This window comes from Myxocyprinus asiaticus, chromosome 29, assembly GCF_019703515.2.
Source record: "Myxocyprinus asiaticus isolate MX2 ecotype Aquarium Trade chromosome 29, UBuf_Myxa_2, whole genome shotgun sequence".
NCBI lineage: Eukaryota > Metazoa > Chordata > Actinopteri > Cypriniformes > Catostomidae > Myxocyprinus > Myxocyprinus asiaticus.
In genome coordinates this window covers 435,001-461,785 of record NC_059372.1, presented here as the reverse complement: position 1 = coordinate 461,785, position 26,785 = coordinate 435,001, and the positions used below count along the sequence as shown (strand labels likewise).

Sequence of the window (26,785 nt, the reverse complement as noted above, 5' to 3'; positions counted from 1 at the left end):
CATTAAACTTTCCCTTTGAGTCATCTTGACTGGACGGCCACTTCTAGTGAGAGTACCTATAGTACTAAATCAGTAAATATAACATGCACATCTAATATTCACATAAGGTCATATCTTGATTTTATTTCGATGGATTGTTCAGTCCTACACAATGCAATAGAAAGACATGTTGTTATTGTGTTATTTTGTGGCATGCACTCTTTTTATCTCATCACATTCAATTCATATTGCAAGCTCACAACTTCAGTTTCTTTTTTTGCTGCGGCACTGAAAGGCGGTGCAGGAAACACTATTTTATACACACAATAATACCACAATCATACATTTCACGCAGTGTTATGGAAACAGATTATTAACAACACAAGTAATGCAAGTGCGTAACTTCGTTCACATTCACTTGTTCATTGGATTCATTGTGTGTGCAGATGTTATAATACTATATTTATGTTGTGGATTTATCCGAATAATCTCATATAAATAGGATGTGTTTGAGTGAGGTGTTTAACCTGCTACTAAAGCACTTCAGTTTACCTGTGTTCAATCAAAATACTATGACTGGATCATTTGATTCATCCATATTCAATCACATCATGAGAAGATTATACCTGAGAAACACTCGATGAAGTCTTGCTCTAGTTTGATGGCTCGGTCTAAAGCTCTTCTCGCTTGTTCTTCTGTCAAACGTTTGCTTATATCTCTGTAATCAACAACAACAAACACTACTGTCACACACATTTATACAGTACAGTTAGATATATAACCCGAACTATATATATAAATATATATATATATATATATATATATATATATAGCACTGTTTTTTCTTTTTTTTTCTTCCAATTTGGAATGCCCAATTCCCACTACTTAGTAGGTCCTCGTGGTGGTGCGGTTACTCGCCTCAATCCAGGTGGCGGAGGACAAGTCTCAGTTGCCTCCGCTTCTGAGACCGTCAATCCGCGCATCTTATCACGTGACTCGTTGTGCGTGACACCGCGAAGACTCACAGCATGTGGAGGCTCATGCTACTCTCCACGATCCACGCACAACTTACCACACGCCCCATTGAGAGCGAGAACCACTAATCACGACCACGAGGAGGTTACCCCATGTGACTCTACCCTCCCTAGCAACCGGGGCAATTTGGTTGCTTAGGAGACCTGGCTGGAGTCACTCAGCACACCCTGGATTCGAACTCACGACTCCAGGGATGGTAGTCAGCGTCTGAGCCCAATCTAGTGTAATCGCACCGGTTTGATGGCACGCGTCTGAGCCCAGTCTAGTGTAATCGCGCCGGTTTGATGGCACGTGTCTGAGCCCAGTTTAGTGTAATCGCACCGGTTTGATCGCAAGCATCTGAGCCCAGTCTAGTGTAATCGCGCCGGTTTGATTGCACGCTTGTGAGCCCAGTCTAGTGTAATCGCGCCGGTTTGATCGCACGTGTCTGAGCCCAGTCTAGTGTAATCGCGCCGGTTTGATTGCACGCTTGTGAGCCCAGTCTAGTGTAATCGCGCCGGTTTGATCGCACGTGTCTGAGCCCAGTTTAGTGTAATAACGCCGGTTTGATGGCACGCGTCTGAGCCCAGTCTAGTGTAATCGCGCCGGTTTGATGGCACGCGTCTGAGCCCAGTCTAGTGTAATCACACCATTTTGATCGTACGCATCTGAGTCCAGTTTAGTGTAATCGCGCCGGTTTGATGGCACGTGTCTGAGCCCAGTTTAGTGTAATCGCACCGGTTTGATGGCACGTGTCTGAGCCCAGTCTAGTGTAATCGCGCCGGTTTGATGGCACGTGTCTGAGCCCAGTCTAGTGTAATCACACCATTTTGATCGTACGCATCTGAGCCCAGTCTAGTGTAATCGCGCCGGTTTGATGGCACGTGTCTGAGCCCAGTCTAGTGTAATCACACCATTTTGATCGTACGCATCTGAGCCCAGTCTAGTGTAATAGCGCCGGTTTGATGGCACGTGTCTGAGCCCAGTTTAGTGTAATCGCACCGGTTTGATCGTACGCATCTGAGCCCAGTCTAGTGTAATCGCGCCGGTTTGATTGCACGCTTCTGAGCCCAGTCTAGTGTAATCGCGCCGGTTTGATCGCACGCGTCTGAGCCCCGTCTAGTGTAATCGCGCCGGTTTGATTGCACGCTTCTGAGCCCAGTCTAGTGTAATCACACCATTTTGATCGTACGCATCTGAGTCCAGTTTAGTGTAATCGCGGCGGTTTGATCGCACGCTTCTGAGCCCAGTCTAGTGTAATCGCACCGGTTTGATCGTACGTGTCTGAGCCCAGTCTAGTGTAATAGCGCCGGTTTGATGGCACACGTCTGAGTCCAGTTTAGTGTAATCGCGCCGGTTTGATCGCATGCTTCTGAGCCCAGTCTAGTGTAATCGCACCGGTTTGATAGCACGCGTCTGAGCCCAGTCTAGTGTAATCGCGCCGGTTTGATCGCACGTGTCTGAGCCCAGTTTAGTGTAATCGCGCTGGTTTGATCGCACGTGTCTGAGCCCAGTCTAGTGTAATCGCGCCGGTTTGATCGTACGTGTCTGAGCCCAGTTTAGTGTAATCGCGCCGGTTTGATCGCACGCGTCTGAGCCCAGTCTAGTGTAATCGCGCCGGTTTGATCGCACGCGTCTGAGCCCAGTCTAGTGTAATCGCGCCGGTTTGATCGCACGCGTCTGAGCCCAGTCTAGTGTAATCGCGCCGGTTTGATCGCACGCGTCTGAGCCCAGTCTAGTGTAATCGCGCCGGTTTGATCGCACGTGTCTGAGCCCAGTTTAGTGTAATCGCGCCGGTTTGATCGCACGTGTCTGAGCCCAGTCTAGTGTAATCGCGCCGGTTTGATCGCACGCGTCTGAGCCCAGTCTAGTGTAATCGCACGCGTCTGAGCCCAGTCTAGTGTAATCGCACGCGTCTGAGCCCAGTCTAGTGTAATCGCACCGGTTTGATCGCACGTGTCTGAGCCCAGTTTAGTGTAATCGCGCCGGTTTGATCGCACGTGTCTGAGCCCAGTTTAGTGTAATCGCGCCGGTTTGATCGCACGTGTCTGAGCCCAGTTTAGTGTAATCGCACGCGTCTGAGCCCAGTCTAGTGTAATCGCGCCGGTTTGATCGCACGCGTCTGAGCCCAGTCTAGTGTAATCACACGCGTCTGAGCCCAGTCTAGTGTAATCGCACGCGTCTGAGCCCAGTCTAGTGTAATCGCACCGGTTCGATCGCACGCGTCTGAGCCCAGTCTAGTGTAATCGCGCCGGTTTGATCGCACGCTTCTGAGCCCAGTCTAGTGTAATCGCGCCAGTTTGATCGCACGCGTCTGAGCCCAGTCTGGTGTAATCGCACCGGTTTGATCGCACGCGTCTGAGCCCAGTCTAGTGTAATCGCGCCGGTTTGATCGCACGTGTCTGAGCCCAGTCTAGTGTAATCGCACACGTCTGAGCCCAGTCTAGTGTAATCGCACATGTCTGAGCCCAGTCTAGTGTAATCGCGCCGGTTTGATCGCACGCGTCTGAGCCCAGTCTAGTGTAATCGCACCGGTTTGATCGCACGCGTCTGAGCCCAGTCTAGTGTAATCGCGCCGGTTTGATCGCACGCTTCTGAGCCCAGTCTAGTGTAATCGCGCCGGTTTGATCGCACGCTTCTGAGCCCAGTCTAGTGTAATCGCACGCGTCTGAGCCCAGTCTAGTGTAATCGCACCGGTTCGATCGCACGCGTCTGAGCCCAGTCTAGTGTAATCGCGCCGGTTTGATCGCACGTGTCTGAGCCCAGTCTAGTGTAATCGCACCGGTTTGATTGCACGCTTCTGAGCCCAGTCTAGTGTAATCGCACACGTCTGAGCCCAGTCTAGTGTAATCGTGCCGGTTTGATGGCACGCGTCTGAGCCCAATCTAGTGTAATCGTGCCGGTTTGATAGCACGAACTCACGACTCCAGGGATGGTAGTCAGCGTCTGAGCCCAATCTAGTGTAATCGCACCGGTTTGTTGGCACGCGTCTGAGCCCAATCTAGTGTAATCGCACCGGTTTGATGGCACGCATCTGAGCCTAGTCTAGTGTAATCGCACCGGTTCGATCGCACACGTCTGAGCCCAGTCTAGTGCAATCGTGCCGGTTTGATCGTATGCGTCTGAGCCCAGTCTAGTGTAATCGCACCGGTTCGAACGTACGCGTCTGAGCCCAGTCTAGTGTAATCGCACCGGTTCGATCGTACGCGTCTGAGCCCAGTCTAGTGTAATCGCACCGGTTTGATCGTACGCGTCTGAGCCCAGTCTAGTGTAATCGCACCGGTTTGATCGTACGTGTCTGAGTCCAGTTTAGTGTAATCGCACCGGTTTGATCGCACGCATCTGAGCCCAGTCTAGTGTAATCGCACCGGTTTGATCGCAAGCCAGTTGCCAAATATATACATTTTTAGTCGCATAGCATGAAATTTGGTTGTTAATGCGAGTGATTTCCTCTCATCGCTTTGTAGTGGTTGCGCATAGAGTAAAAAATCCTGGGATTTAAGAATCGATACCGAGATCATTCAAATGAAGATCACGATGTATCGGGAAATCAACATTTTTACTCAGCCCTAATTTAAACACCTGCAAGACAATACGTTACTTTTTAGGAGTAATGCAATAATGTAACACTGTTTATTTTTAAAATAACATTCCCAAACACTGTCATTTACATCAGTTTGAACACAGAACAAGCTGAAAACACACACACACACACACACACACACACACAGACTCACACACACACACACACACACACACACACACACACAGACTCACACACACACACACTCACTCACACACACACTCACACACACACACACACACACACACACACACACACAGACTCACAGTACATTCTGCAGTGAGGAGGGTCTGATGAAGATGGCGATGGGGTGAAGTTGAGCAGCCTGTAATCTCCTCACAGCATTAGCAGAAACATCCAGAATACAGTGTTTCCCCTGCTGAAAACACACACACACAAATCTCATGAATTTCTCTCTTTTTGTCTCAGCACATGCATCAAACACAAGGAATTTCAACATTAGGTCAACACACACCTGTAATTAGGGCTGCACAATTATGAAACCCCCACCTCCCCGCAAAAAAAACATAATTGTTCATTTATTAATGCCCTTTATTAATTTATATTGCCCTTTATTAATGTCGATAAATGCGCAACTTTTGTGATGAAATTATGAGACCACCTATCGAGTCATCAGGCATGTGATCGGCAAAGGACAAAAAAGCAGGAAAAAGTACCGCACAAAGACAGCGACACCCCATAAAAAATTTTTTTTAAAAAAGAGATAACAGACAAATGTGACATGTTTCAAGCTTGCTACATCTCTAGCCAACATTTGAGAAGGGATCTCTTTGACAAGCTTTGCAGTTTGAATTGTAATATGGTAAAGGTTGGATCATGTAATTTTGCTGCACACCTGTATGTCTAACACACCCACTAGAGGGCGCCGCTAGCTCACACAGCGCTGACTGAAGCGAACAACCCAGACTCTTTTTGTATTAGGGATGTGCACAACGACTCATTTCACAAAAGTTTAAACGGAAATTTGGTAGTCGGCTAGTTTAAAAGGTAAAACCATCAAACAGTCAAAATAATAATATTAAAAAACAGTGTGTGTATATGCAACCCATTGAAATATTTCATCTATTCCAATAGCTAAATGTAATTCTAAATGCCACTGAAAAATGGCATATATTTGCAACATATTGCCTTGCATTATGATCATTGTACATTAAAACGAATGTTAGCCAATATAGGCATATTTATTGAAAACAATTGAATGAATAGGCAGTGGAGGACCAATAAGAGAAACCCTAATAGCCTGGTGAACAAAAATCACCAAGTTAAAGTTACATATTATAACAGTCAGCACATTGTTGAAAATAATTAACAGGTAAGCCAAGTCTAAAAAATGTGCTAAAAATGTAAATATACTTGCAAGCCAACATTTCGGAAACCCACTTCCCACTCCACCACTGAAGTGATTCTCACTGATACTTCGCTAGTACGAAAGGACATTTTCTTGTGCACGCCGCGAGTTAAAGGGGAAAGCAGCATGGAAGCGCTGAAACAGCAGTGGCGCTATCCAAGGGAAGGTTGAATGAAAAGTGCTTATCGAGAATGCACAGGACAGGATATTAAGCCCCTCCCCCCTCTTTGGTTTTAAATGGATGAATTCACGTGGGGTCACATTTTTAGGTCTGAAAAACTTGAATTCCGGATTAATCCGTAAGAATCACATCCCTGAGTCATTGGAAGTGAATATCGGTCGATAGCGATTGATCAGTGCACATCTCTAGAACAAGTGTCTGTCTGTCTCACCTGTTCTGCGACCTGTCTCACACTCTGGACGCTGGTCCCGTACAGGTGGCTGTTATATTGTCCGGCCTCAATGAATCTGTGACTCTGAATGTCTTTCTCCATCTGTTCCCGTGATGACACGAAGTGATAGTCCCGTCCATCCATCTCATAGTCGCGCTTCGGCCGTGTCGTGTCTGCCAAACACAGGAAGTAAAATCTCATCAAGTCTTTATTTACAGAATTGTTTACATGACAGGTCAGAGATTTTTTCCTGGATTATAAATATAATAATTGATTTTTGGAACTGTTGTGTTTAGTTGCGTGAACTCTCACGCGGAACACAGGAACCAAACTTGTCCGGGAACTCAGACAGAAGATCATCGTTAACACGATCCTTGCTCGGCCCGAGGATAATGACGGGACGCGCATAGTGCACTGTGGAAAAGGAAATGACATCACACTTAACATTGCCCCCTGTGGACTTATTTACCTCCAATTTCAATCAAACTCACCTTCAGTCTGTATCACCGTCTCGTAGCTTACAATGTATTCACTGCGTCCTGAACACCACACACACACACACACACACACACACAATGTACGAGGACAAGTGTGAATCTCACAGATATAAATCATATAATCAATCACTTTATTCTGAAACACACACACACTCACCACTGATGACGTCTCTGCCTCTGGTCTTCATACGAGACCACTCCTTCCTTTCGACTCTACAGCAATTCATGATATTATTCTAACACACATTGACATTTATCTCTTATGGTTGATTGTAAATGTATCACACAATGGCCACTACAGGTGCACACACACCTCCTCTTGCTGGGAATGTATCCGGTCTCCTCCAGTTCTCCGTGTGCAGAGAGTTTTGCGGCCTGCCACCATTCCTCATCACTGCAGTCAAACACCTGCAGCACATCTCCAAACCTGAAGCTCACGGCCTGAGAGAGGAAGCCACAGTCTAACGTCTTATCATAGTCAAACAGAGCCCTGCAGAGAGACAGGGAGAGAGAGAGACAGACAAGGTCAAGATGGGAAACAGGAGTTCTGGGAAATGGGCAAGGCCAAAATGTCTCTATAATGTTTTTCATATGAATGTGACATGCGCTATTTCTGGAGCACGCAAGTGCGCGCAAGTCCAGCAGACTTCCTGATATTAGTGCTCCACAGACAGGAGAGCGTAGAGCGGGATCACTATCATATACATATCATATATATACATATACACAACACATATCCACAGAACATGAAGAGGACATTGTTATTAAAACAGGTGCGACATCTGTAATGTAATCTGCAAAATCCCCCCCCCCCCCCCCCCCCAAAAAAAGAAGTAGATTTCCAGAAAACTTATATTAAATACTAATATATTGTGATATAAGATTATGGTCATATCGCCCACCCGTACCCAGTATACTCACAGCAAAGTTCTTCTTCGTTCTTCGCTCAAAAAAAATTGAGCAATGTTAAACTGTTTACGAACATTCAGAAAGCATCACACCGAGGGAGGCGTTTAGAGGTGCGTTTATATATGAGGACGAAACACTTTAACTAATGTGACACTAAAATGTGTTATCAATGATTTCATGCCTCATTCTGTGTGAAGAATTCACACAAGATCAGTAAAAAAAAGCTGTTTTAACCACTCGATGATGATTTAAAGTAATATGCAGTAGATAATGTGTAATTTGTCATGTTTACATTCTGCATTAATGGCGCTAATATGCAACACACGGCAACAATATTGTAACAAGGTTAAAATGGGGAAAGGAGGAGGCGGAGACCGGCTGAATGGTCAAAATAATATTTCATGAATAAAAAAACGACACAGAACACAAACACACACATGGCAGCTGCATGTGGCTCTCTCTCTCCTGAACTGCCACGTTCCTCCGCATTTATCCCTCTCCTCGGCTGATTAGCCCCTTCTGGCTGTGCCTGCCGACAGGCTTTCCCCCGCCTCTCTAGGGCTGGGGAGGGGTACAAGGAGAGGGAAAGGGCATGGCGGAGTGACAACGAGAAAGAGAAAAAAAAACTTGCTCGCCGGTTCCCAGACACGCCATCGCCTGGTCCTTGATCACTCCCCAACCCTCTGGCGGACGACAGCCGCTCCTCCCCGGGCGGACCGGAGCCAGTCCTCTGACCCCTGGCGGATGGAACGCCCCTCCGCGTTTTGCCAGCCGGTAGGGAACTCCTCCGCCCCTAGCAGTGGCTCCACCATTCCAGGCGGCTGGCAGCGAGCCCCTTCTCCCCTTGTGGACGGCGGCCATTCCTCCATGTCCAGGCAGCCGGCAGCAACTCCTCCATCCCCCAGCGGACAGCCGCGGCTGCTCCTTTGGGTGGATAGCAGTGGCGAGGACTCTACGACAGCACATACCTCCTCCTTCCCGGGTTTTGGCACCAATGTAACAAGGTTAAAAATGGGAGAGGAGGAGGCGTGGACCGGCTGAACAGTCAAAATAATATTTAATGAAACAAAATGACACACAACACAAACAAACATGGCAGCTGCCTGTAGCTCTCTCTCTCCCGAACTGCCGCGTTCCGCTGCACTTATCCCTCTCCTCGGCTGATTAGTCCAATTGGGGGCCGGGCGTGTGTAGTCACGGCCCAGCCCCACCCTCCTTTTCGTCACAAATATACACGGATTACAATCTGTTATTGTAATTTCTGATGACACTGCTACTACTGCAAAGATGGGTGTACAAAAGAGTGATAATTGAAAATGTTCTTGGAAAATGTGTATTAGGGCTGGGAGATATGACGAAATATATCGTGGTGACGATATAAAGTGTCAATCGAAAGAGATGTTGCTATATCGTGTATATCACAATATGTAAATATCCATGTGCGCAGCGTGGGCTTCTCTATCAGTGGGTGGGGCTTCAGGTGAGACTGAGAGAATTGAAGAAACATGGACAGGGTTTTACCAGCATTTAACATTTTTCTGCAGACACCCAAGCAAACGGGCACAGTGGCGTGACTGTGGCGTGTACGCGAGTACAGCAGGCTTTCCGATATATACCTTCCTCATATTCATTAACCACCCGCAATGTGCTGCAGTCTAAGCAGTGCAATCAGTGCTGAAATAGTGCTGCATCTTGAGTGCATAAATGAAGTCACTGTCATTCCTTTCCAAGCAAACACACCTCCTTTCTATGTAAATTAGGCTCATTATTAATTTAGCACTTTATTCACGATATTTCACACTATTACTAATAGACACATTTTCTGTTGATCATGATATAAATGATGATAAAGAGTGTTATGACTTCATATATCCGGATGTGTGTTTTATCATGTTAATAAGATGATTCATGTGTCTGGATCACAATAATGGAGTGATGCTCAGAACCAGCCCGAAAGATTGTGGATCGAGCAATCAAATTGTGTTTGCACTGTTGCCTGATCTGTGTAATTCCTTTAGTAAATCCAGCACTAAACCAGCGCATGTAAATATATGGCATTTTTACCAGACACAGTTCATTGTTTGTGAATAGTTCTCTAATCAAATTTAAGAAATATCTTAATTTAAATGTAAAAATGCAAAAAGGTTTGTGTAGGTTTAGAGGAAATATTAGCTCAGTATAAAAACAACAGAAGTCTATGGAGAGTCCTCATAATGTAAGTGTTGTGTGTTTTGTGTGTGTTGTGTGTGTGTGTGTCTGTGTGAATGTATGTGTGAGTGTGTGTGTTTGTGAGTGCATGTGTGTGTTGTGTATATGTGTGTGTTTGTGAGTGTGTGTGTGTTGTGTGTGTGCAGTGTTTGTGTGAGTGTGTGTGTTTGTGTTGTGTGTGTGAGTTTGTGTGTGTTTGTGTGTGTGTGTGCGTGTGTATTGTGTGTGTGTTTGTGTGTTGTGTGTGTGTGTTGTGTGTGTATGCTGTGTGTGTTTGTGTGTTGTGAGTGTGTGTGTGTGTGTTGTGTGTGTGTATGTATGTGTGTTTGTGTTGTGTGTGTGAGTTTGTGTGTGTTTGTGTGTGTGCGTGTGTATTGTGTGTGTGTTTGTGTGGGTGAGTGTGTTGTGTGTGTGTGTTGTGTGTATGTTGTGTGTGTTTGTGTGTTGTGAGTGTGTGTGTTGTGTGTGTGAGTGGATGTGTTGTGTGTTTGTGTGTTGTGTGTGTGTGTGAGTGTGTGTTGTGTTTGTGTATTGTGTGTGTGAGAGTTTGTGTGTATGTTTGTGTGTGTGTGTGTGTGCGTGCGCGTGTGTGTGTGTGTTTGTGTGTTGTGTGTGAGTGTGTATTGTGAGTGTGTGTATGTGTGTGTTGTGGGTGTGTTTGTGTGTGTGTGTGTGAATGTGTGTGTTGTGTGTGTGTTTGTGTGTTGTACGTTGTGTGTGTGTGTGTTTGTGTGTGTGTTGTGTGTGCGAGTGTGTGTTGTGTGTGAGTGTGTTGTGTGTGAGTTGTGAGTGTGTGTGTGTTTGTGAGTTTGTGCGTGTGTGTTGTGTGTGTGTGTTTGTGAGTGTGTGTTGTGTGTGTTTGTGTGTGTGTGTTGTGTTTGTGTGTGTGTTGTGTGTGAGTGCGTGTTGTGTGTTGTGTGTGTGTTTGTGAGTGTGTGTTGTGTGTGTTTGTGAGTGTGTGTTGTGTGTGTGTGTGTTGTGTGTGTGAGTGAGTGTGTGGTGTGTGTGTGTGTGTGTTTGTGTTGTGTGTATGTGTGTGTGTGTGTTGTGTGTATGTGTGTGTGTTGTGTGTGTGTTTGTGAGTGTGTGTGTGTTGTGTGTGTGTGTGTTTGTGAGTGTGTGTGTGTGAGTGAGTGTGTGTGTTTGTGAGTGTGTGTGTGTGTTGTGTGTGTGTGTTGTGTGTGTAGTGTGCTGTGTGTGTGTTGTGTTGTGTGTTTGTGAGTGTGTGTGTGTGTGTGTGTTGTGTGTGTTGTGTGTTTGTGAGTGTGTGTTGTGTGTGTGTGTTGTGTGTGTGTTGTGTGTGTATGTTGTGTGTTTGTGAGTGTGTGTGTTTGTGTATTCAGTACCTGATGAAGAAGCTTCTCTTTCCGCTCCGTAATGATGCTGCTGCAGAAACTAAACTGCTGTTCATCAGCTGCTCACGCAAGTCATGAATCTTCGCCTCGAATCTGCTGTACTCTAAACACACACAATAAAGCCTTATTTATTCTGTTCTTTGTCACTTTCTCACAAGTACACAAACACAGATGTGTAGGCCTGGTTGATACATTACAAGCGTGCAGTCCTGTTGTCCAAATTGAATGCGTGTTCTTGCATCTAACAAAGCTGGCTATAAACATGTTGACAGTTTAACTAGCTTGCTAAGCAAGATTCTGGCCAAACAATTGCTCCGTCATGAGAAAAGTTGAGCTAAAAGACAACTGACTGTAGAAGAATGTCATATATTGCATTATGAGATGCACTCTGGCACAGAGGTGTGTTGTGATGTGTCTCACCCTCTGGTCTGTACTGGGCGATGATAGTGACTGTCTGTCCTGCGTTCTTGAGCGCCGCTGCAGCCTGTTCATGAGTCGCATGACGCAGATCCACACCATTCACCTGCAAACATCACAACAACAGTTCACAGTACACTAACAAGAGCACTACAGTACAGTAGTAGTATAGTTATGGTTTGACGTACACTCAATATTTGATCTCCTTTCTTGAGTTCTCCGCTCAGATCCGCTGCTCCGCCCGCTAGAATAAATGAGATGAAGATTCCCTCACCATCCTCACCGCCCACGATATTAAAGCCCAAACCTGTAGAACCCCTGAGAATCACCACACGCCTCGGCTCCCTGACCAGCACAAACACACCGTTACAAAACTCATCTTTCAGTAGTTTAGGGGAAAAAACTCTTTAACCCTTTTTTAAAGATTTCCTGTTTCAGTGGCATACCCAAAATTAAAGGCTTATAACTCAGAAAAAAAAACAAGTAGGGTCAAGTGTTTGGTATCATTGTAAAGAAAACTTTTCACTTTTATTAATGATATAGATTATGATACATTCTGAGACTCTCAGCTTAAGAAACTGCTGAAAGATCACACAAAAAATTAGCCAAAAATTGACTTTTTTTCTTATTTTTCTGATTTGACTTTATATATCTCTGGGTGTAAATAAGGTGTCTCAGAAAAAACTGCTTTTGTTTTGTTCCCAATCATGTCAAATGTATCTGAGAAAATTGTTGTGTTGATATGACAAAGCAATCAAAAGTTATAACATTACAAATATAATTTATCATAGTGTCCAAAAACATCTCCAAACAAATAAAACATAATAATTGTACATAAGAACTAATTACACATGCAAACACAACAATGACTAAAGGTTTGTATAGCATGCAGACATGATTTTAGTAATGAGATTTCACAGAATGAGTTTCATTCTGTGTCATTTGAGTCATCATTGAGTCTGTGTCATGCATTTGGCGCCATCTCCTGGTGGTCATATGTAACATTGTGCTTCATGTGGATTATCTAATGATCTATGCATCTGATTATCTTGTGTGTGGGCTCGTTTGAAAGATAATCACCTCCTCTAAGTAATGATATGTGTTATTTTATGTTCCGTTTATTTATCATGAAGTTATAAGTGAAAATGCAGCATATAAGCAACACCATCATAATGGTCAAAGACATATACTTAGCTATTACTCGCTATATTTGTGTCTGTGAGTAAAACAAATAGGCTGGTTGTATTTTACTCTTTGAGAGCTTTCCAACAACATATGACACATGACTATTTGATGAGTTTGATGTTTTTACTGATTACAATAATATGAACAGTGCAACATTTTTAATAAATTATCAAAACAGAACACTTCTGATTTGGCCCATCCGAGCTTAAAGGGTTAACAATATGTAAAAACAACATAAGTCTTTGATAAGTGTGTGTAATTACCTGGGTATGTCATCATCCATCAGCAGGGCTTTAGGAATGGGAGAGTAACAGCGTGGAGATGAGGGACTGAGGGCTTGTGGGTAATCAGACATGTCCATATGAGCAGAATACGCTACAAAAAACACCAATAAACATTAAACTCAACCGCCAGTAAACATGACACATCAAATGAGATTTATTTGGTGAATCAGGACTGTATTTGTGTGTATAAAAACACTGGCCCCAGTAAAGTATTCACTCACTTGTGTCACTTAATGTCTGAATGTCAGTGCATTCAATGATAACAAAATATTAAACAAGTGCACACTTTTCAAACAAAACATTTGACTAAAAGAAGAGTGTTAGTTTGAAATGTTAAATCAATAGATGTAGTACACTTTGTGTTTGTCAGTGTGTTGTACACTACAGTGTTATAACATTTTAGTCGATAAAATAAACTTTTCGTTGACGATAATGTGCAAAATGACAAAAACGTGTCAAACTGAACAAGACCACTCTTTAAACAAGTATTCAAATATTTTGAAAATTGTCTGCTAAATAACTAAATGTGCAGATGTGTGTACTCACAGCTGGTGATGTCAGGGGGATTGTAGGTTTCTTGATGATGTTGATGCTGAGGATGATACTGAGTTTTGGCCACTCTCAGATAAACAATCTCTCCTGTGTTCTTCAGCGCTGCTACAGCGTCTTCATGCATCACCTCCTCTAAATACATATTATTCACCTACACACACACTCATCATTATTAGTATTATTAGGGCTGAATCTAAAGACACGCATCGGGACAGAGTGATCTGATGGTTTGTGTTTTTTTAGCAGGTTCAGCAGAACATGAACATTAGTTTCTAGATCAGTATGTGTGTTTACGTCAAAACTCACAGCAAGAATTTTGTCTCCTATCTGCAGCCGTCCGTCTTTATGTGCAGCTCCGCCTTCAATGATCTTTGTGACGTAGATGCTGTTATCGCCCGGGACGTGCTGGTTACCCACACCGCCCGCAATACTGAATCCCAAACCTGCAACACACCAAAACGGCCAATCAGATCTGCCGAGCTTTTAGCAAAAATCGGCTGATTCAGTATGAAACCTTCGAAGACCACATCCAGCTCACCTCAGAATCAAAAAAAGAAAAATAAGACATTATATTTAACATTAAAAAATAAGCCGCATTTTGAGCACACAAGGATGTTTTTGCATTGTGACATTATTTTCATGACATTTAAGCACCCCCCCCACACCATTAGTTAGTATTTATTTATACAACGGGTCTCTGGAATACTCGATTCTGATTGGTCAATGGCAACATCTAGCAGTCTGGTATTTCTGCGACCGCACATCCGGGTATTGAGTCATCTTTCTTACTTCTCGCATCATTCTACGATCTCTACAATGAAGTTAATCAAATAATTTCAGATGAAAGATAAAATATGGAGAATAAAAGCATTTTCTTTGAAGGGTCAGTTTTCAACATCGATTTATCTTTTGTAAGAATAGGTTGTGCATATCAGCATACATCACTCCTGTAACAGCTGTGATGTATATTTTTAAGTCTGTAGATTTGACTGCACTGAGTAGCAACGCAATTCACGTAAATGCATTTGATTGAATATAAGACGTATTAAAATGTGCTCACTTTAAGGTTGCTGGTTCATGTTTTGGAGAGCAGTGTAACTGAACTATGCCCAGACAAGCTTAAAAACGCTCGTGCTCTGGTCCAGAACTGGACCACCGATCGCTTCTGATGACCGCTGATGCTGTTGCACGCGCCACTAAGTGTTGTTAAACTCACCACTGAATTACGCACAGCGAGAGCTCGAATGTTTCAGACTGCGACGCAATTTTATCAAAATCAGTCGGAGGGCCAGATAAGTGATTAGCGGGCCGGATTTGGCCAGTTGGCTAGCCCTGCTCTAGATTCACACACACCTTTCGGGCCTTTGATGAGTTTAATATCTGTGATTTTTTCGGCTGACGGTTTGTGTCGCAGCACATAGAGTCGTACAATAGGCCCCGCCTCCTTCAACGCCTCCACCGCAAAACTATGAGTGACTTCTCTCACGTCAACATCATTTACGAAGAGAATGCTGTCGTTCACCCTGAAACACAAAGACAGAAAGAGCTGTGAATGAAGGAGTCTTGTTGGGTTACATAGAGGACATGGTAATAATGTATACATTACTTCAGTAAGTGTGTGTGTGTGTGTGTGTGTTACCTCAGTCTGCCGTCCTGTGCTGCTGCTCCTCCTGGTATGATCTTAGTGATGAAGATACTGGGATCATCTCCTATATGAGGGTTATCAGTCCCACCAGCTATACTGAAGCCCAGACCAGAGTTACCCTGAACACACACACACACACACACACACACACACACACACACACACACTAATGTTCATACAGAAATGCTGATACTTAAAGGAACAGTTCACCTCAAAATTAAAATTGTCTCATCATTTACTCACCCTCATGCCGTCTCAAACTCATATAACATTCTTTCTTCTGCAGAACACAAATGAAGATATTTTGATGGAGAGAACAGGTGTCAATGGGGTCACACACTTCCAAGCTCCAAAAAGCACATAAAGGCATCATAAAAGTAATCCATACGCCTCCAGTGGTTTAATCCATGTCTTCTGAAGATAGACGATCAGCTCTGGGTGACAATCAGACCAAAATGTAACTCCTTTTTCACGATAAATCTTGACGTCTGCAGTCTCCTTCTCATGATCATGATTTGAAGCTCAATAACACTTCCTCACGTTTGACACACTTCAGAAGACATGGATTATACCACTGGAGACCTATGGATTACCTTTATGATGTCTTTATGTGTTTTTGAAGTTTTGGACCCCATTGACATGCATTGTATTGACATATTCCCATCGTATCTCCATCAAAATATCTTCGTTTGTGTTCTGCAGAAGAAAAAAAGCCATATGAGTTTAAGATGACATGAGGCTGAGTGAGTAAATGATGAGAGAATTGTCCATTTTAAACTCCTTTGAGAAAAAGGAAAAAACAGAGCTCAAAAGAAGAGAAAATCCTAACCCTCTCAAGTGTGATTTCCTCATATTCAACATCTCCATCCATGCCGTTCATCTGAGAGAGAGAGAGAGAGAGATCAAGAGTCAGTCTCCTTTCATTCTAAATCCAGGGATGCAAGAGTGAGGGTTAGGTGAGACGATCACTGGTCCACGAACATGTTTTCTGGGGATATGTTTTTTAAAGAATACGCTAAAAGCGCCGATTCCAGATATTTTAATGATTCAAGTATAACGAATTAACTGCACAATTGTGTAGAGTTAACTGCAAAAATAAACGGTATTTTGATGTGGCTTGCTTCTGTTTCACACATTTGTTCAGTTTTATTAACTGATTAGCCAGTAAATGTATACATTTAGACAGTTTTTAAGTATTTCTTGTTGTGTTGCACTCTCAAAGACATCATTTGTGAGGCCAAAACGTGTGAAAAACACTTCTCTGATGCGTCACTTTATAGACCTCAGTGTATTCGGCAGTGCTGACTCGAGTCATGTGTATAAATTAATGTGTATAAACATCAGTCAGTTTTTATGCATTAATAGTTAAAGAGCACCTATGATGGTTTTTAAACGTGCCTAATTTTGTTTTAAAGGTCTCATACAATAGATTTACATGCATCCAAGGTCATAAAACACTTTAATTTGCTCATAATTTAAATTGCAGCGTTACCTTTTTTTCCCCAGTGTCTCAAACGACTCGTTCAATGATCCGTTCTAAAGGATTCATTCTAAACTCCTCCTTTCAGAGAGCCTACTCTGCTCTGATTGGTCAGATGTCCCAGTCTGTTGTGATTGGTCTACCGCATAGTGTAGTGTTTGAGGGCGGGTCAAAGCTGTTCGCGAGCAGCCAATGAAGACCAGAGGCGGGGCTTTTGTTACCAAATTACGTAGGTTAGTACAGGAAGTAAGTCTGGAATTACTAACGACTCGTTTCAGGTGTTCAGAATCGGTTCTTTCTCCATTTGTCGTGCACTTTGATTTTTGAAACTTTGCAGACTTTTTTACATTCACAAACAGCTATATAACACACTACATGAAAGGTAATATTTGAAAAACCATAATAGGTGCTCTTTACTAATAAGAAGTTTCATGAGTGCCACTTCTTTTTCTTCAGGCAGCATTCCTGTCAGACATGGAATCACTGTGCACGCGCTGCTGTAGTCAAGCACACGATTGGCCGCTGCTGTAATCAATCACACGGGAGTCTGACAACCCCTCCAAAACAGAAACTCTTTGCATCTACACGAAACCCAAAAGTGACCAATTCTGGTTTCAAAGTGACGAATTTTGCTGAAAGGTGAGGAGTTTGCATCCCTGTAAATCAAAAGATAGCAGGGTCCATTCATAAACCACAGCACCTACATATCAAACATCTGAGGTGTCCTCGACTCTCATTTCCATCATATTACAGACTTCTGGTAGTGCAACTGTTTGTCCAATCTGAAACTCACCTCCTAAACCATCTTCATCAACAGTGTTTGGCATCTTTCAGCACTCAACTTTAATCTCAAGCACTCAAGGGATTCCCAGCAGCTCAAGTTCTTCTTCCATACAGCAGTTCCACAGTGTTCACCTACATCTCTAACTGAACTGTCATTCTCCAGTATTAGACTCTGCACTGTTTCCACACTCAAAACACCTCGTACTCCCTGAGATACCATAAACCAAACTCCAAACCAAATATATCCAACATAACGTTCTTCAAAAACCTAAACGGCATCATCTCACAGCCCAGTTATATATCTTTGAGCATCCACATACATGTTATTCTCCCACTGAACAGTTCCTCAAGTGTATCCTTGAGCTCACAGCTGATTGGTCCATGTGTTAGCTGCACGACATTTAGAATGTTCTAGGGCTGCCCCCTGATAGTCGACCAAACGTTAGTCGATGAGAAGAGTCTTGGTCGACCAAGTTTTGATTGGTCGGTTGGTCGCAGGAAAAAAAAAATACTCTGCAGGAAACCGACGAACCGCTGGTTGGATGCTAGATGGTACTATGTAATTTTCGTTAAGCAGGGTTAGGGTTAATCCTACACAATAAAGCAAGACACATTGATTTCAAACTTTGAACTTTATTTGTTATTTATTTTAACTAAAAGTTCAAATGAAACTGGAAAAAAAATAAGTGCATTTAAAATGTGTGTTGTTCAACTATTTGAAAGATGGTTTTACAACAGTCGTGAAGGGCAACATGCAAAGAACCAACTTCACCTGTCCATTCTCTACCGGTCGGGTATTTCGTTATCTGGGAAAATACATCATGTGTGAATAAATTCATTTTCTTCCCTCCTTCACTATATATATATACAGGTATATACAGTTGTGCTCAATAGTTTGCATATCCTGGCAGAAATTGCGAAATTTTGGCATTGATTTTGAAAATATGATTTGGCATTGATTTTGATAAATATAAGTCTTTTATTTAAGGATAGTGACCATATGAAGCCATTTATTATCACATAGTTGTTTGGCTCCTTTTTAAATCATAATGATAACAGAAATCACCCAAATGGCCCTGATCAAAAGTTTACACACCCTTGAATGTTTGGCCTTGTTACAGACACACAAGGTGACACACACAGGTTTAAATGGCAATTAAAGGTTAATTTCCCACACCAGTGGCTTTTTAAATTGCATTTAGTGTCTGTGTATAAATAGTCAATGAGTTTGTTAGCTCTCACGTGGATGCACTGAGCAGGCTAGATACTGAGCCATGGGGAGCAGAAAAGAACTGTCAAAAGACCTGCGTAACAAGGTAATGGAACTTTATAAAGATGGAAAAGGATATAAAAAGATATCCAAAGCCTTGAAAATGCCAGTCAGTACTGTTCAATCACTTATTAAGAAGTGGAAAATTTGGGGATCTCTTGATACCAAGCCAAGGTCAGGTAGACCAAGAAAAATTTCAGCCACAACTGCCAGAAGAATTGTTCGGGATACAAAGAAAAACCCACAGGTAACCTCAGGAGAAATACAGGCTGCTCTGGAAAAAGACGGTGTGGTTGTTTCAAGGAGCACAATACGACGATACTTGAACAAAAATGAGCTGCATGGTCGAGTTGCCAGAAAGAAGCCTTTACTGCACCAATGCCACAAAAAAGCCCGGTTACAATATGCCCGACAACACCTTGACACGCCTTACAGCTTCTGGCACACTGTAATTTGGAGTGACGAGACCAAAATAGAGCTTTATGGTCACAACCATAAGCGCTATGTTTGGAGAGGGGTCAACAAGGCCTATAGTGAAAAGAATACCATCCCCACTGTGGAGCATGGTGGTGGCTCACTGATGTTTTGGGGGTGTGTGAGCTCTAAAGGCACGGGGAATCTTGTGAAAATTGATGGCAAGATGAATGCAGCATGTTATCAGAAATACTGACAGACAATTTGCATTCTTCTGCATGAAAGCTGCGTATGAGACACTCTTGGACTTTCCAGCACGACAATGACCCTAAGCACAAGGCCAAGTTGACCCTCCAGTGGTTACAGCAGAAAAAGGTGAAGGTTCTGGAGTGGCCATCACAGTCTCCTGACCTTAATATCATCGAGCCACTCTGGGGAGATCTCAAACGTGCGGTTCATGCAAGATGACCAAAGACTTTGCATGACCTGGAGGCATTTTGCCAAGACGAATGGGCAGCTATACCACCTGCAAGAATTTGGGGCCTCATAGACAACTATTACAAAAGACTGCACGCTGTCATTGATGCTAAAGGGGGCAATACACAGTATTAAGAACTAAGGGTATGCAGACTTTTGAACAGGGGTCATTTCATTTGATTTCACTTCATATGATTGTGCCATTCTGTTATAACCTACAGTTGAATATGAAATCCATAAGAAATAAATGTGTTTTGCTTGCTCACTCATGTTTTCTTTAAAAATGGTGCATATACTACCAATTCTCCAATGGTATGCAAACTTTATCACAACTGTATATATATATATATATATCCAATTACATCGGAAACCCCCGGGCTGAGGGATCGGTGAATATTCTTGCTTTAGTGATTTTGCATTGAAAATTAAATTATTTATTTTTAAAAATGAAAAATGTAAATCAAATACATTTCTAAATTCAAATTGCACTCCAAACGAAACGAAAAAGCAAATAAATAAATAATGAAGTGATAAAATAATAATAATATATATATATATATATATATATATATGTATATATATATATACACCTTTCCATTTACCGTCAGACAAGTATCCGTCTAAACGTGCAGGTGGAAAATTACTTACACAAATGAAGACATGAAAACAATTCTAAATGTAAAAATAATAATTATAATGATGATAATAATCACTGAAATATAAATCATGGTTGGAGGTGTTTTGGTATTATTTTATGTTTAATCACAGATGTATGGGCTGCAGAGTTGCGTTCACAATGAACTGTTCTGTGGAAATAAAGTGAACTGAACTCAAAGCACCTCCTGAGATGAGATGTCTGAGGTCATTTACAGCACTCGTAGATGATACTGTTCTTGCAAAAAAAATAAAAATTCAGAAGACAGAAACAAAGAAAGAGTGAGAACCCTTTACATGCGTGTGTTCCACGAGACTGCACGCCTCCGTACAAACAGCGTGTCATACATGCACATAGACGTTTTCTGTCATCTGTTCTTAATAATATAATAAAGTGTGTTTATTGAAGCGCGTGTCTGTGTGTCTACGGGTAAATTATTTGTAATATTAATTTGATAATAATAATAGTCTAATAATAATAATAATAACTGTATACATGTGAAAACAAGCCAAAAATCGTCTTGACATCATCAAAGGCATCAGCTATTGATCACTCTGACCATCATCGATCCCCGAGTTCATCGTCTGTCGGCACTAATGTGCGTTTCTCTCTATAAATTAAGGAAATGTTCAGACAGTCTCCTTGCTGGTTTTTCCGACACATTCAGGATCATTACCGCTTTTGCCGGTGTCGCTGCGGCTCACTTTGTGCGTGCGCTTGTTAAATGTATATTTTAAAGGCTCATTATTACGGTTTAGTATTTCTCTGTAATGTACAACAGTGTTAGCAATGTTACTGATAACATTCTCAGCACTGGAACTCAAATCATTTTCTGATGCCCCCCAAAATATATATATTTAAGTAATTAAATTAATATCATAAACGTGCGACTAGTCGACTAATGGCTTAAACTAACGACTACTAGTCGACTAGGAAAATCTTTGGTCGGGGGCAGCCCTAATTATCAGAGGCTTTATATGGAGTCAGGATGAAAATAAGGTGCATTTCAAACTGTTCTGAGACCAGTGCAGACAGACAGCACACTGGAGGTTAAGTCATTCACTAAATAGGGAGCAAGGGAGCATCCTATAGCTCTCTATGCAGTTAAGTGCATTCACTCCTAAAATCTGATCAAAAGTTCAGTTTCAGGCTGCAGATGATGTTTGGATCACTCAACATGTTTGACAGACATGTGACAATGATAATCAGTACATAGATTCAGAATTTATAATGTATCATTTTATTTTAACATGATTGACAGTGATTGGATGATGCTGGACATTACTTTGAATCTGAATTAATTATGCTAATTTATGATGTAATGTCTGTAACGTCTCAAAAACATGAATAATCAACACTCCTGGACACATAATAAACTATTTGACTTTCTATAGCTTGATATTATTTAACATTTCACAACTTAGTCCCGCTGTCCACATATGAGGACATACATTTTTAGGAAAACTTTTTTTGTGTTTATTTATTAGTGGGCTACTGGTTACAAATCGAAAAGGAGAACAGAAATACACACAGCAGTCACGCTCGGGTCTCAGGAGGATAATATAGTAAATATCATATACATAAAATTGTTAATAAAATTCATTAACTTTCATTTAGCACTATATTTACTCAAAGTTTCACACAAAACTTTATAATAATTAAAAAAGAGACAGAGAATGAAACACGTGAGCACATTAAACATCATACTTTGATACGCAGGACAGTTTAAACGAGACGTTGTTGTACGCCGGTCTATTACTTTAGTAACACTATGGCACGAAACAACAAAACCAACTGTGATTGGATGTTTACATGTCTCAGACAGCTTCTTCACATGCAAGCAGGTGATTCTTGGCACTAACTTTTATCAGCCAATGCGATAATTAAAAAATGCAGAAAATCGGCCAATTTATCAGCCTCGTCGATGTATTGGTCAACCACTAATGGACACCGTTGTGTTGGAGCAGATGGAGGGCACCGAGACAGGTGTGATATTTCATAACACCTATTTCAATGATATCTGACAGGTAACAGAGGTGTTTTCTGCATGTCATTTCATAATCAAAATCATTTACAGCACCTTTAACATCTCCAAATACAGGTATGGAATGATACGAGGATGAGTAAATGATGACAGTGACTAAATGTAGCACATCAACTTAATTATAACTTGCTGTCCTCATTATTTTTCTCCTTATTGTCACAAGAGAGAGATGTCTGTCTGTGAGCACATTTAAATACACCTGGAGAACTTTAATGAAAGTCATTTAATGAGTTCTTCTGTTACAGTGCTGGAGGGAGTTAAGTGATCACATGACGCTCGGATCTGATGGATACATACTGATACACACACACACACACACACACATACACTCTCTCACACACACACACACACACACACACTCTCTCACACACACACACACACACACACACTCACACATACACTCTCTCACACACACACACACTCACACACACACACACACACACACACACTCACACACACACACACACACACTCTCTCACACACACACACACTCACACACACACACACACATACACACACACACACAGACACACTCACATACACACACACACACACACTCACACACACATACACACACACACACACTCACACTCACACACACACACACTCACACACACACCTCACACACACACACACACACTCACACACACACACACACTCCACCTCGTGACAGCTGTGAGGGCAGATATAATGTGTGTTTCACATCTGTTGTGTGGATAGAAAGACAGGACACACACGTCACTCATCAACACACAGTTATATTATATATATATATAGTGAAGTCCAAAAGTCTGACACCAAGTGAAAATGCTCTTTCAACGTGTATTCAGACTTCTGAAGACCACTGTGTATATAGAGAGACACTTGTGCAGTTCAAACCATCAGATCTATGTGTGTGTGTGTGTGTGTGTGTGTGTGTGTGTGTGTGTGGCCTTTGGTTGCTAAGGATCCTGCACTGAAACAGCTGTTGAGTCATCTGGGAAAATCTAGTTTCCTTGGCAACTAGGATTTCTATGGTAACACTGTCAGCCTCATCACAGGCCAAATGTCCACAAGCAAGAAATTACACACACACACACACACACACACACACACACACACACACACACACACACTCACTTCAGCTGCATTCGAAGCTGTTAAATATTCATGTGTCCGGAATTAGACTGAATCTATATTAATAAACATCAAAATCAAAAGACCCACAAACAAATTTTCTGACATGTCTGAACTCATCTGAACATCTTTTCTGTATAATGCGTGTTGCTGAGATGTTCAGCAGTGATAACAGTGTGGCATGCTATAATTCATCTAAAACTATTTTAAAGAACATTTCATTCTAACTTTAACTGTCTATCAAAACATGATCAGGATAAGCAGATTTTAGCCACTTTGCCCTAAAGATCTGTAACAATATACCAACTGAAAACAGACAGGCTCCACACATCCATATTCTTAAAAAGAATTAAAGGAGTAGTTCACCCAGAAATTTAAATTCAGTCATTGTTTACTCACCCCTGTGTTGTTATAACCCTACAATAAAATGTTGTGTTCAGTGATGTCATACAATGGCAGTTTATGGTGACCACCTCTTCAAGCTTCAAAAGAACACAAAAGTATAATTCAGAAGTCTAATAAATTATTCATGAGACTCATGATTGTTATGAAAGTATACGATAAGATTTGATGAGAAACAAACTGAAATCTAATGTATTATTTAGTGAAAATGTTCACTGACTGTTGATCTCCTGTGTGTGTTCATGATAGAACACAAGAGCAACAGTTCACGCAGACCCCTCGTGACATTGGGGGGCGTTCAAGCAAAAAACAGATTCTCCACAGTGATAGTGACAACAGAACACAACACAACTGCACACAAAACAGAGAACAGAACATACTAAACATGTCTGAAGAGTTTGTAGTTGAAGAAATGATGCATTTCTATGCCCAGCCTTATTTTATTTTACCGGAGTCCTCAATCAAAGAGAGAGAGATGGAGTAGGCGAGACTGTCTGTCACCTCTTCTCCATTCTGAACCGGTGAGTATTTGTGACAGACCTGAAGAGAGTGAGACCTCCGCAAAAACATTCTCAGCTCATGAGAAGCTGGCTTCAAAATACTGCTACGAGAAGGTTTTTGGACCGGTGTCAGTTCACAGTAGACGGAGTTACCCACATGATAGAATGTGCCGTCGCTCGTCACTGTTGATTAGGACAAAAATTCTGATTACCATAGAAAATTTACCTTTTATCGTGTGTCGTTTGCCATCAGGTTAGGATATAGTGTGACTGTGGCGTCCTGTAGCTCCTCTATGTTTCTGTTTGATTTACGAATACTCCATTCAAAAATAAATAAGGCTGGGCATAGAAATGCATCAATTCTTCAACCTCAAACTCTTCAGACATGTTTAGTAAGTTCTGTTCTCTGTTTTGTGTGCAGTTGTGTTGTGTTCTGTTGTCACTATCGCTGTGGAGAATCTGTTTTTAGATAAACAAAATGAGTTTTCACTTGAACGCCCCCCAATGTCACGAGGGGTCTGCATGAACTGTTGCTCTCGTGTCCTATCATGAACACACACAGGAGATCAACGGTCAGTGAACATTTTCACTAAATAATACATTAGATTTCAGTTTGTTTCTCATCAAATCTTATCGTATACTTTCATAACAATCATGAGTCTCATGAATAATTTATTAGACTTCTGAATGATACTTTTGTGTTCTTTTGAAGCTTGAAGAGGTGGTCACCATAAACTGCCATTGTATGACATCACTGAGCACAACATTTATTCACAATTTCTCCCTTTGTGTTGACATTTCAGAGTTCAAGTTACCACTGCTGTTTCTGCCTCACAAATCCACTGATGTAACACCGGGACATGACACCGTTGTTTGGCAAATTCGACAAGCTGTAACGCTACAATCAACTTGGCGTTTGCCATCGATTTTCTCATTTATGTACAGTAGATCTGTTGATCTGTTGTCCTGTGAGCAATCAGCACCGCCTCTCCGGTGAGGAGACTGTTTCTGCAGCTCTCAGTGTTGCACTGCTTGATTTTAATTACTCTATAATGTGTTTATGTATCGTACGATATATATGGTATTGCATAGTGGGCGTCGTATCATACGATACAATATGATATGATCTTTTTTTACACCCGTAGTGTGAATGTTTACTTTTTATTTATTTTTTGGTGTAAATTACTGTTTTATTTTTATTGTCTTAATTTTTAATAATGTAAGGTTCTAAAGTAAAAAAAAAAGAGAAATATATTATTTCATTATTATAAGTTCATTGCTATAAATTAATATGAAGTTCAGCTTTTGTATTTTCTGCGATTTCTAGACATTTTGTTAAATGTGGAATCTGTATTCTTGTTTTAAAACTACATGTTCCTTATCATCATGATGGCGCCGTGGATGGCCGCCTCAGTGTGGAGCTCCTCAGTTCTTTTGTTGTTTTTGTTTGTTTGTCCTGTGTTTAGTAATCTTTTTCCAGTCAGTTTTAACAGAGACGAACTGCTGAACATTCGAAAGCATATACCAGCCAATCTTTTCCAAGTTTTCGAATATTCAGTTTTTCTGGACATTTTAGTTGGAGGCGCGGCTCTGCTGTTCAAGAGACACAGGCGAGGAAGACGACACTCCGTCGGCACGGATTTTGAACAGCACTGCAGAGTATTCACTTAGTGAATCTCCGCTCTCTTCCTAACAAAACAGATGAACTACATCTCCTCACCCGCACAAACAAGGACTTTTCAACCTCTGCTGCCTTGTGCTTCACAGAAACCTGGCTGAGTGAAGCCATTCCGGACAGCGCGTTACATCTGCCGGGCTTTCAGCTGTTCAGAGCGGATCACATCGCGGAGGTAACGGGGAAAACGAGAGGCGGTGGAACATGCTTTTACATCAATGAAAGTTGGTGTACAGATGTAACAACGTTAAAGAGGATGTGCTGTCCTAATTTGGAAGCGCTCTTTATTAACTGTAAGCCTTTCTACTCGCTGCGGGAGTTTTCCTCGTTTATTCTGGTGAGTGTGTATATCACGCCAAACACAAGTGTGAACACAGCGCTGCAATAGCTGGCTGATCAAATCACAGACACAGAACAACAATACCTGGACTCACTTATTATTATTCTTGGGGATTTTAACAAAGCAAATCTCACACGTGAACTGCCCAAATACAAATAGCACATCACATACCCCACCAGAGACAGGAACATACTGGATCACTGCTACACAACAATAAAGGATGCAGATCGCTCTGTCCCT

At 42.0% G+C, this 26,785-nt stretch overlaps 1 protein-coding gene across 3 annotated transcripts in view; it reads right to left on the bottom strand.

Moving 5' to 3' along the window:
• dlg4b (discs, large homolog 4b (Drosophila)) overlaps positions 1–26,785 on the bottom strand; it is an 80,984-nt gene that overhangs the window by 1,414 nt on the left and 52,785 nt on the right. For 2 of the 3 annotated variants that reach the window (XM_051661585.1, XM_051661587.1), the window contains 16 exons: positions 16,219–16,269; positions 15,384–15,508; positions 15,098–15,267; positions 14,051–14,187; positions 13,739–13,895; positions 13,172–13,283; positions 11,912–12,068; positions 11,727–11,829; positions 11,298–11,409; positions 7,148–7,324; positions 6,992–7,047; positions 6,829–6,876; positions 6,650–6,751; positions 6,338–6,510; positions 4,843–4,955; positions 606–697 (listed from right to left, as the gene is read on the bottom strand). In XM_051661585.1, the coding sequence (XP_051517545.1) occupies positions 606–697; positions 4,843–4,955; positions 6,338–6,510; positions 6,650–6,751; positions 6,829–6,876; positions 6,992–7,047; positions 7,148–7,324; positions 11,298–11,409; positions 11,727–11,829; positions 11,912–12,068; positions 13,172–13,283; positions 13,739–13,895; positions 14,051–14,187; positions 15,098–15,267; positions 15,384–15,508; positions 16,219–16,269 (1,885 nt within the window). The remainder of the gene's footprint in view (positions 1–605; positions 698–4,842; positions 4,956–6,337; positions 6,511–6,649; positions 6,752–6,828; positions 6,877–6,991; positions 7,048–7,147; positions 7,325–11,297; positions 11,410–11,726; positions 11,830–11,911; positions 12,069–13,171; positions 13,284–13,738; positions 13,896–14,050; positions 14,188–15,097; positions 15,268–15,383; positions 15,509–16,218; positions 16,270–26,785) is intronic. The other variant, XM_051661586.1, reaches the window with a different exon arrangement.